Source organism: Osmerus mordax, chromosome 1, assembly GCF_038355195.1.
Source record: "Osmerus mordax isolate fOsmMor3 chromosome 1, fOsmMor3.pri, whole genome shotgun sequence".
Lineage (NCBI taxonomy): Eukaryota > Metazoa > Chordata > Actinopteri > Osmeriformes > Osmeridae > Osmerus > Osmerus mordax.
Window position 1 is genome coordinate 14,619,873 of NC_090050.1, and position 10,909 is coordinate 14,630,781.

Here is a 10,909-nt window from a genome sequence, read left to right on the forward strand (position 1 = left end):
AGCCTCCTTGCTCACGTTTAAAATACTAAACACGAAGGACTTCCTGATTGGCAATCCTTCAGAATAAAAGTAGCACATGCTAAAAACACTTGGACATGAATTATTGTCACATTAGCAGAAATACACTACGTGTTAAGTAGGTCTTAATCATAAACCAGAAAAAAACGAAGGTTCAAATTCTGAAAATCTTGAGAGATTTATTAGCGAATTTATAAAGGGTTAGGGTTAGGGTTTTTCAAGCGAATTTATAAAGTTTTTGCAGTAGGTGGCGGTATGATACTAATGTTGGAGTTCTCTAATCCATGACCTTCTAGAATCTAGATCGAAGCCATAAATGCAATTTAGAGAGTGTGTGTGTGTGTGTGTGTGTGTGTGTGTGTGTGTGTGTGTGTGTGTGTGTGTGTGTGTGTGTGTGTGTGTCTGCGTGCGTCTGTCTGTCTGTCTTAATACAAAATGCTAGTAGTGATGTCTTGGTTTCCACAGCATAACAATAACATGACACAACAGTGTTTCCTCATTGTCATAATAAATCCAAAATCACACATTTTTTTAAAAGCTAGAGAAAAACGTAAAATGTCATGCAAACTTACACAACTCTATGATATTTTGTGAAATCCAGAGTAGAAGTCTAGATTAATTTGGAGTCGTTTAAAACACCCATGGCATGTCCAATCTTTCTGAAAATCATGCCTGAGGAAATCACTTCAACAATCAATTATGAAAGGAATGAGGATGATGTTTGGAATGTAGAAGATTTGGTGAAGTTCCTTCTAATAGAAGTTGAAAGTCGTGTAAGAATCAAAAGATACTTTTCTAATCATGTTTTGTAACTGAAGGTTGAGTTTTACTTGTTTAAAAAATGCACAAGACTTTTCTCTTTTTTTGCAACACTGTAAACTATATTATAGTAAAAACTGTTAGAATAATTACATTTACTCTCTGGCAAGTTATTTTTAAATAGCCGTCTTGGGCTCAACTTTGCAATGATGTTACTTCCATGTTGTTGTGATGTATAATGGATGTCCAAAGGTTGATTCCCTAGGGGCCAAGTGAAGCAGATGCGAGAAGGTCACATTGTCAGCTGGTATTTTAGAAGAAAAAAAACGTGCCCAATCCTCCATTATCTTCTTCCGACTTTGTCAAAAAATGTCATATTGTTTGGCATTCCCCTAAATGTGAATCTAAAAGAAAAATACGGCATCTTTAAATTTGGAGACACATACTTAAGTAAAAATAGATTTAATGTGGAAAACAAAAAAACAAGTACAATCTCAAGTGGCTGCACTTTCAGTAAACCATCCCTTGACTGATATGAATTGACAATCTTTGTTTCTCTTTTAATGTTTGACAATAGGATGAAGTTTGTCTTCCCACCAACCTCTTATTTTCTGATGAGACAGGTAATTGGAGGTTTCTTAATGTGTGTTCTTGTCAAATATTTGGGATTTAATGAGTAACACAAAATAACTGAACTTTGAGCATGGTGTTAATCAGTTGAAGAGCCAATGAATCAAAGGCACGGAAAGTGCAATTGAAAATGCTCTAAGGAGACTTTATGGACAACACTCCAGCATTACTTCCGCTTCTCTGCTAATGGACTCTACTTGTGAGGGTACAGTGACTGTCTTGTTTGACTTTGGAAAACAAAGATGATTCTCTTAGTCTCTTTTTTTAGCGTGGGTGGGCTTAATTGCTGTGACTTGTCCTGTGTTAAGTCCAAGGGCTTTTCAAAGGGCATGTGAAACAAGTGTAACATGGTTGCCAGGACAAACATATATAGAAGTTGGCACAATAGCAAGACAAAGACATGTTTTAGAAAGAAAACAAGTCACAAGACTGTCAAGAGCTACAGAAATACAACATTCACAAACTTATCCCACCCTCTCTGGTGAAGTGAGAGAGCCATGCTTGAATGACTTCAGCTTGTTTGTACGCCCTGAAGCAGGCTTCCCATGAGACTGGCAGGGTGACTTCCTCTGCTGCTAGGCAACTGCAGTGGCAGCATGATTTACTCACATGACAAGATTTTACGAAGCAATTAAAAGGAATCAGGTTTGTTCATCCGACCCCCTAGGGAAGCAATGCTTTTAACTCATCATGTTAGATTGAGAGCATAAACCTCACTTTTTCTCACATTGGGTGAGAAGCTAATGGTTATAGTTATCAGATTGGGCATACACTTAAATCCCATAGTGAGGGAGAGAACACTAAAGAGGATTGCCTTGTCATCTTGGCCAAAGAGCCATGGTAACCCTGCTTTGGCCTGCAGGTCTGAGCATGTCTGGGAGACTCTGATGACACTGCTGTGACCACAGCCTAGAGCTACAGGGACTCGTCATCTAATAGCTCAGCAGTCTTAATGTGTAGAGTTAGTGTGCTAGTTAGCATTGACCGATGTACGGATACAGCAGATCAAGCAGAGCCGATATCCAATACATCTGTTGAGGGAAATATAATGGTTATGGCTAACCCTATATACCAGTAAGTAAGAGGTCTGAAAATGGCTCTTATTCTAAAATGTCAGAATTATTTCTTGTTTTTTACATTTTCAGAGTTCAGTACAACAGACATACTGTACCCTCTTGTGCCAAACTAAATAGGAATCACTCCCTCACTCTTATCGGCCTCATTCAATCAATAAGTTGCATGCAGCCATGCCAGGCCTCACTCTAAACTCCCTTAAGAGGCTCCGCTCTGTAGATCCAATTGATTCTTTTTGTCTACTTCCACTTAACCTGGTATAGGTCGAAACCTCTGGTTCTGAGAGGGCACTTTCCTAAACAAAGCAACATTTGTTGAGTTCTGTTGAGACCAAATATGCTTTTGCCTCATTTGTAGGGGTTTGATGTGCAAAAGTTTATAGACAATGTTTAAATCTTCAATGTGAGATGTACAGTAGACATGCGCTGCGGGAGAGTCAAAGTTGAGACAAAAAAATATTATAAGCACAGTAAAATAAGAATGTCATTCAGGAGCATAATGACAGTGACATTTTTCAGGTCTTTTGTCAGGAAGTAAAAAATGGTTTTCCCAGATATAAATATATTTTAATCTAAAGATTCTATGTCAGATGAGTCAGATGGAGATGGGAGACAGATGGCTGAGCGGTGAGGGAGTCGGGCTAGTAATCTGAAGGTTGCCAGTTCGATTCCCAGCCGTGCCAAATGACGTTGTGTCCTTGGGCAAGGCACTTCACCCTACTTGCCTCGGGGGGAATGTCCCTGTACTTACTGTAAGTCGCTCTGGATAAGAGCGTCTGCTAAATGACTAAATGTAAATGTAATGTCATTTGTAGCAGTTTAAGTAAAAAATGCTGACAAAGGAACATATCATGAAGAATTTATGGTCATGACATGTCTATCTGACCCCTTTCACATCTCAAATCATCTTCTTACACACATACCTATGGGTACTCACGGAGGCAGTCAGCTGGATCAATACACACACAGGGGATTGCAAACACTGAAAGAGGTTTAAAACCCCACCTTTCATGTTTTTTTCCATTGAGTTGCAGCTACTATGCAGACCAAAACTAGGGAATGATGATGAGTCATGCCCATATCTTAAAATCACAATGGCTCCATATTTCTCAGGGCTTGTCAACTGAAATCAGAAACCACACAGGCATGAAATGGCCTGTCTGTGAGAAGTCAATTTAAACCAATCACAGATGAGAAATATTGCAGAAAATGTTGTCACTCAGTGTTATCTTACTTACACGTGTACACTTCTGCATGGCGCAAAACAATGTACAAACTGTGTTAAGGAGGAGGAGAAGACCAAAAAAAAAGCTTTTCGTGAAATGTGCTTCCACCTACGTATATTAAGTGATGTCACCAGTTTTACTGGTAAATGTGACACTGTTTTTTCATTAGACAGGGCCTGTCACTTTCACCTCAAATGGAACATGAATAATATTCATGAAGTGCCAGCCTCTATTTAATGGTTGATATTATGGTATATATTTGTATGGCAAACAGAGAAAAATAAGGGCTAGATCTCCACAGTAGATGTGAATGAGTAATTGGGCTGTCTTTCAAGATTCCATCGTTTAAGTATGAGGGGAAATGATGGTGTGTGTGGAAAATCTATTAAATTATTATCAACACAACTTTTTTAATGTATGAGATTAATATGTGTTTCATGAAAACAATAATGTCAGTCACATATTGCTGAATCTCCATAATATTTTGCAGAGGCTGGAAGAGCATTTATACAGTGTCATTGGCTATGGGTGATTTCCTCTCTTTCTCTCTTCCAGCTCCTGACTCACTTATTCTATTGAAGAATATAAAGTCCAACTTTAAGTTATTCTCTCCCTTTTAAAGAAGAGACTCTCAGTCTTAGGTGAGCCAACCTAATGGACAGAGACAGGTACTGGCACAAGGCTTCCCCATTCCCCATTCTTTCAGCTAGTGCTGTGTGCCATAGACCTGTTGGAAGTGGGCTGAGGGCTCTCCTAAGGGAGGAGGTGGAGACAGAAGGTCACCCTGGTTCTGGGCTTCCGGAAGCCCCACACACAGAGCAGGAGAGAGAGGACAGCCTGCTGCAGAGACACAGCCTTCAGGCACAAGCCAAGGATAATGGAACCTGCCTATGGGATGGAAAGTGAATATGACAAACATACAGATATGTTCACATACACCACTGCCAACAGACATTAGCAAGTTGATGCAATGATTTCTTCATCTGGTTTTAGTTATAATAGATAATCTTCCATTATGGGTTTAATGTATTAGAATGTATGTATTCATGATGTTTCCCAATATTGTTGGGGTGGGCCTAATTGACCAGGTGTCACTGATAATTAAAATAAAGTCTTGGTGATACAATAATGTTGAAAGCACAGTAACTTTATGTGCGGCTTATCCGTAATTTAATATTTGCATTGCTTTCCAGAGACCACTATAATAGCACAAGATTAAATGTAATTATTGTACAGTAAGTCGCATTTGTAATGTACTGGGATTCTGTCATATGATTTGTTATCCATGCATCCTGGATGAATGCCTGCTTATCCACACTTTACATCCCCCAAGGTAAGTGTTTTTTCCTCCACTAACTTTTGCCCAAACTCCTCTTTTGTATGCCAGACCCTAGCGTTTATGCCTACCCTAACAATAAAGAACCACTCTAACCTTGACCATACCCCTAAACACAAGACAGTACTTCTGTTCAATGAAATGTTGAATCACAATAAAACATTTAGACAGGAAGTCTACAATGAAAAGTTGCTATGGTTTTATAGAGGCTTACTGCAAAGGCAGAATACCGTCTTCCCTGCCATCTCTCAACACCTTTGAAAAGGTACATGGTGTTTTTGTGGTTCTGTGCCTATGGGGAGATGACCTTGTCAGTGGTATTTCAGGCTCTGCGCCCAGGGGCTTTTTCAGACTGCTGCCAGTTTCTGCAGGTGGGAGCAACGCCGAGTTGTCATGGAAACAGCGGTTGGGACATGGCGCTGTTTCCCAAACACATAAAAAAAAGACTCTATTGATAAGCATCCAACAAAATTAAAAGTTCCATCCTGTCTCCAAAGCAGCAACAGATACAATAAAGTGAATGATCTTCCATGAAGGATGGTGTGATGGGGATGTGCAATATCAGCATACAATGTTTTGTAAACTTGGTCCTATCTTACCCTGTATGCCCATAACTTCAGCACACAGGACACGTCTCCCAAAAGGATTGGTGACATTCAATTCCATTTTCTAAGATCCTCCCATGACATCTCACAATGCAGGGCACAGCCATGTATGGAAGATCCACTCTCGGTTCAGATGCATAATGTAAGAAGGTTTAACATTGATACTGTGGTTTGTTGCTGCAGTCAGCTATAACAGTGCTATTTTTTCAGCTTGCTCCCCAGTGGTGAGTGGTACAACAATACAAAAAATAGCTTCTAGGTAACTGCTACCTTCCACAGCAAACAAGTACAATGACAGCTATCTGACAGCAGAATGAATGACTCCATTGTTGTCTTTATTTTGAAGTAGATGAGCTTCACTGAACCAGAGGGGAAAGACAATGATCGTACATGAATTGAATACGTTGTCAGGGGAACCTACTGATATAGTCGCATTTTGCCAGACAGTCAACATCAAACACATTAAAAGCAATCAGCAACCAGTGAAGCATCTTTTTATTAAAGATCCACAATTCTTTTTGGAAATGATGTCACATGAAAAGAAATCTAGATTTAAACCCAAGTTCCTTCTTTCCATTCCTTTGTCTGTCATATTGATGGAAAAAGCTAATGGGAAAACATATTACAAAGATCAATCCAACTACAACTAAGTCTCACAGAAGAAGTGGGGAGAATGTGGAACAGCATCTGGCTCATTACAGCAGAGCTGCTGACAGTCAGATAATACAGCAATCTGGGCTGGTTAATGGTGCCCATTATCCATAATCACTCCCTTCTTTGATCTACACACCATCTCCTTCTCATCTGCTCCCTACACCCATATCATAGCAAGGCCTGGAAAAAGGGGGGCATTGGCATGCATATGCTTTTATTAACATGGGCACATTTTATTTACCCAAAAGAGGAACTGAGAACTTTGTTGTAATCTATTTCCTTTTTCAGAATACGGTGTACTGATCTTATGCCTGCTTTGCTGTATGCATACAATAATGGCTTCATGTAAATCATGCTATTTCTTGCACAGTTGTCAAAATAAAACCCAAATCCTCTTTTTACACATTTAAGTAGGGTTTAAAGTTGTCTAAAACAGACAGTTTGATGACTGTTTTGAGAGTTTTTTTTTTTTTTTTCAGGGTTATCAATGTACAGTACTTATTTCAGTCCTTACATGTACTGTTAGTGTTCAAATGTGTATTGTGCAAATAATAACACGACTTCTGAGGATCATAGTGTAAAAAATAGGAGAAAAATGTAGTTTATTCGAGCTTGGTTCAATATACCAATATGTGTGTAAATCACAACAAAACCAGTGATAGATACTAGCAAAATAAAAAAGAATTAGTAGATAATTGAAAAAGCCTTAAGTCTAATAACTACTTATTAAACATTCATATTTCTATTGCTGGTTTACAGTATTCAATCTGCAAACTAAGTTCTAAATCAACTGCTTGTTATGATCAGAAAGTAGGTATAGTTTAAATCATAGTTGATACAACATTACAGAACAATTGCTAACTTAATTCAATAGACAATATATCAAGTCTAAACTTACTGTCAGCTTATATTAAAGTCAATAGACAATTTTGTTTATATATTTCAGTGCACAACAGTTAACAGTGAAACTGTTTTGTTTTTTTAAAGAAAATTGCATCTAAAGAATACTGCCATTGATACAAATCAAAATGTATCTGATTTCAGTGAATCCATGACAATATCCATGCTGTGCTATCAAATGGTTACTAAAAAATAAAGCACAGTGACCACTAAGTCCTGGGAGCTAAGCAAAGCTGCCATACTGAGTGTCAGAAAAGTGGGCAAGAAAAAAGGCAGTACACTTCTAAGAAGTCTGAAATATCAATCTGTCCTTAGCCTCCAATGCCAGAAAATGCCCTTGATCTTCCTGTCACACAAAGAAGCCCAAGGTGTATGTTTGTGCTCCTCAAAGAAAGCCTCTGCATTCATCATTGGTAGCATCTCTCACCACATGTAGTAGCTCCGTGTGGTGTCAACCTGGCTGGGTTTGGTCTCTGAGGAGCCCTCTTTGTCCTTCTCACTGTCCGCCTCCCACAGGTTGATGAGGGGAGGATACAGCTCATTTAATGGGATGGAGGAGGTTTTCTGCATGTACTTTTTCAGAGAGTGATGGTAGTTTTTCCTTTTCCATCTCTTGGCAATGTATATGGTCATAGAGGCCAGGCTGATGATTGCAAACATTGTTCCCATTACAGCTGCTAGAGCAGTATTGGTCCCTTGATCAGATATCTCCACAGCAAAGGTAGCATGCTTTGTTGTGACATTAACACATGACTTCTGAGTTTGCTGGTGAATGTTAGAGACTGTGAGACAGACCTCATACTCAGTTGCAGGTTGTAAATGTGTGAGATTATACTCATGAACATCTACTGGCACCCTGGCTGTGTATGTGATGTGGGGATTGTCTATTTCCACCGTGGCAGATGACCACTTGATATTAGAGGTCATGACATTGGAATTGTCCTTCCAGGAGACCAGGATGGAGTGGGACTCTGTTTGTTTAACATATATCTTCATAAGCTGGGTACTATCCAAGAGAGTCCCATTCACTCTCATGGCAATGACCCTGGTATCTGCGCCCTCTTTGTTCTGTGCCACACATGTGTACGTACCAGAGTCCTCTACCTGGATGTGAGAGATCCGTAGCGTCCCTTCTCTACTGAGGCAGTACTTATCAGACAGGGTATCCATCATCACTTTGTTTCCCATTGGAGTTACCCAGTAGATTTCAGGCTCTGGTTGGGACATGGCTCTGCAGTCCAGGTCCACCGTCATGCCGATGTCCAGGTTGAGGTGGTTGGGGAAGGTGTCATGGGAGATCATGGGTAGACACTGGTCAGAGGAGTCCTGCTGTAGAACCTCCCTCACATGTCGACCTCTGACCTCGGCTGGCATAGCACAGAACATGCTCAGGGGCTCCATGAAGCGGATGCTGGTCTTGTTGGAGCTCATCCATTTGATGACACAGTCACAGCGTAGGGGATTGCTGTGGATACTGACCTCCCGCAAGTTGGGCAGAGAGTCCACTGTGGCCTGGTAAAGGGAATTTAGGGCATTGTTGTTCAGCATGAGGCTCTCCAGAGCTGGGACATCACGGAAGGCATAGTGGTGGACATAGGAGAACTTGGGGTTATTGGTAGCCTCCAGCTTGGTGAGCTCAGGCAGATTGTCAAGGGCGTAACGGTCAATAGACACCAGCTCCACCATGTTATTAATACCCAATTCTTTCAGTCTCAACATGTTTTTGAAGTCCCCCTCTTGGATTTTGATGACAGGGTTTTTGTTCAAGTCCAAGAACTTCAGGTTTGGCAGTTTTTGAAGGGCTTTCTGAGGAATTCTGACCAGTTTATTGTCATAGAAAGATAGACTTTCAAGATTATCAAGTCCCACAAAGGCATTCCCAGGTACATCTGTTAAATCCATTCCAGCTAATACTAAGCTCCTCAAGTTGACTAAAGGCTTGAAGTTAAAGTCTAGGACACCAATCACAGGGTTTTCCCCAATCATGAGAATCTCTAGGTTGGGTGTGGACTCAAACCAACGGCTGTCAATGGCCTTCAGCTTGTTGGAGTTAAGGTGGAGCCTAAGCAGGTTGTGCAGCCCGGAAAAAGCATTGGGGAAAATTATGTTGATCTGATTATGGTTAATGTAGAGCTCCTGCAGGTTGCTGAGGTCCTGCAGGCAGTAGTCAGGCATCTCAGTGATCTGGTTCTCCTCCAGGTGCAAGGTGGTGAGCTGGGACATGTTGCTCAGGCCCACGTCACGGATGCTGCTGAAGTTGTTCTGGGAGAGGTCCAGCTCAGTCAGGTTGAAGAGCTGCTCCAACTCCTCGCTGGTCCTTGCAATGTAGTTACTCTGCAGGAGGAGGACCTGTGTGTCGCTGGAGAGGTTGCCAGGGATGCGTGTGAGACGAAGGTCGTTGCAGTCCACGGTCGTGGCCTCTCTGTAGGTGGACTGAGGGGTGAACCAGGGTCGGATCTCACACACACAGAGCTGGGGACACTCATTGCTCTGGACAGAGGACAGTCCAACGGTTGCCAGGATCAGGAAAGCAAACAACTGGCCTAGAAGACAGTATTTGAAGCTCTCTCCAGCCATTCTGTTTGCTTTTGGTCACCTGCCCTTACCCACAAAAGGTGGGATAGAACAAGGGATAAATGAATTTGAAGGAAGTTGTGATATTGTCATTAACCAGTGATTTAGTTGATTGGTGGTTTTATTCCTCTTAAATTATTGAGATAAGTATAGCTTAGGTCCTTCTGATAACAGGTGTATTTTTTCTGAATGTCTAGATGTTCTGTGATCCTTGCAGCCTCTCTAGATCTTGAGATAACAAAGGGAATCTGAAAAAGAAACACGCTGTAATTATTATACAAATCTGCATGTGAACAATCTTAATAAAACTGTAAAATCATGAGCTTTTTGTCCCTTAGAGATTCTGAAACATCAGCGCCCTAAATCAGCTCATTATAATGCACATACAATAGAAAAATCAACTTTCATTAAGAGCTTTCATCTACACAACAGGCACAGTAGGACCAGATCATTAGTGCCTTGAAAATTGTTAAATATACTGAGATATTTTAGCATGCTGTATCCCAAGCAAGAAAACATAAACTGCATTCTGAATTTAACAGCAATGTTATGAAAACATAAATGTAGTGTAGTAGATCGATTATATTTAGATTTGTGAGAAATTGAGCCATTGTTAAGTGACCAAGGGAACATCAATGTCAATAATCAAGTGAAATTGAATCTATTCGATTATGTTTCAAGTGTATCAGGGTGAGGGCTTTATGAAGATCTTTTTTTTATTATTATTGTTTCAAGGACAGGACCTGACTGCACCATTCCCCTTCCTGGTCTGACTGTCTAGATTGGAGAGGATTCTCATTAGGGGTTACTTGGGCATCTGCTACCCCATATGCCACTAGTACAAACACTGGATGAAGTCATTTTTGATTCTCCTCATGAATGCAGCATTGTCTCCACAAAGTAAAGGACATGGTATTTTACCTCTAATGCAGTAAACATCGGCAAAATCATGAACAATGTCTGAGCTACACATCTTATTATCACAATTCACTACATTTATTATATTATAGTTTTTAGAGAGAGACCTAGGTACTGCATTGCAAGGGTGTCTCAACCAAAATGCATTGTGAACAACATTTGCTTAAGACGATACTTAAGAAGCTTTAAAAAGAGTGAGCTGACTAATTAATCTGA

General features: G+C 40.4%; 1 protein-coding gene across 1 annotated transcript; it reads right to left on the bottom strand.

Annotated features, from left to right (window-relative positions):
* Nucleotides 1-7,012: 7,012 nt before the first annotated feature.
* On the bottom strand, nt 7,013-9,778 carry lrrn1 (leucine rich repeat neuronal 1). The gene has a single exon (XM_067240093.1). It carries the CDS (start codon nt 9,776-9,778, stop codon nt 7,625-7,627), a length of 2,154 nt encoding a protein of 717 aa, XP_067096194.1. The 3' UTR covers nt 7,013-7,624.
* Nucleotides 9,779-10,909: the final 1,131 nt, after the last annotated feature.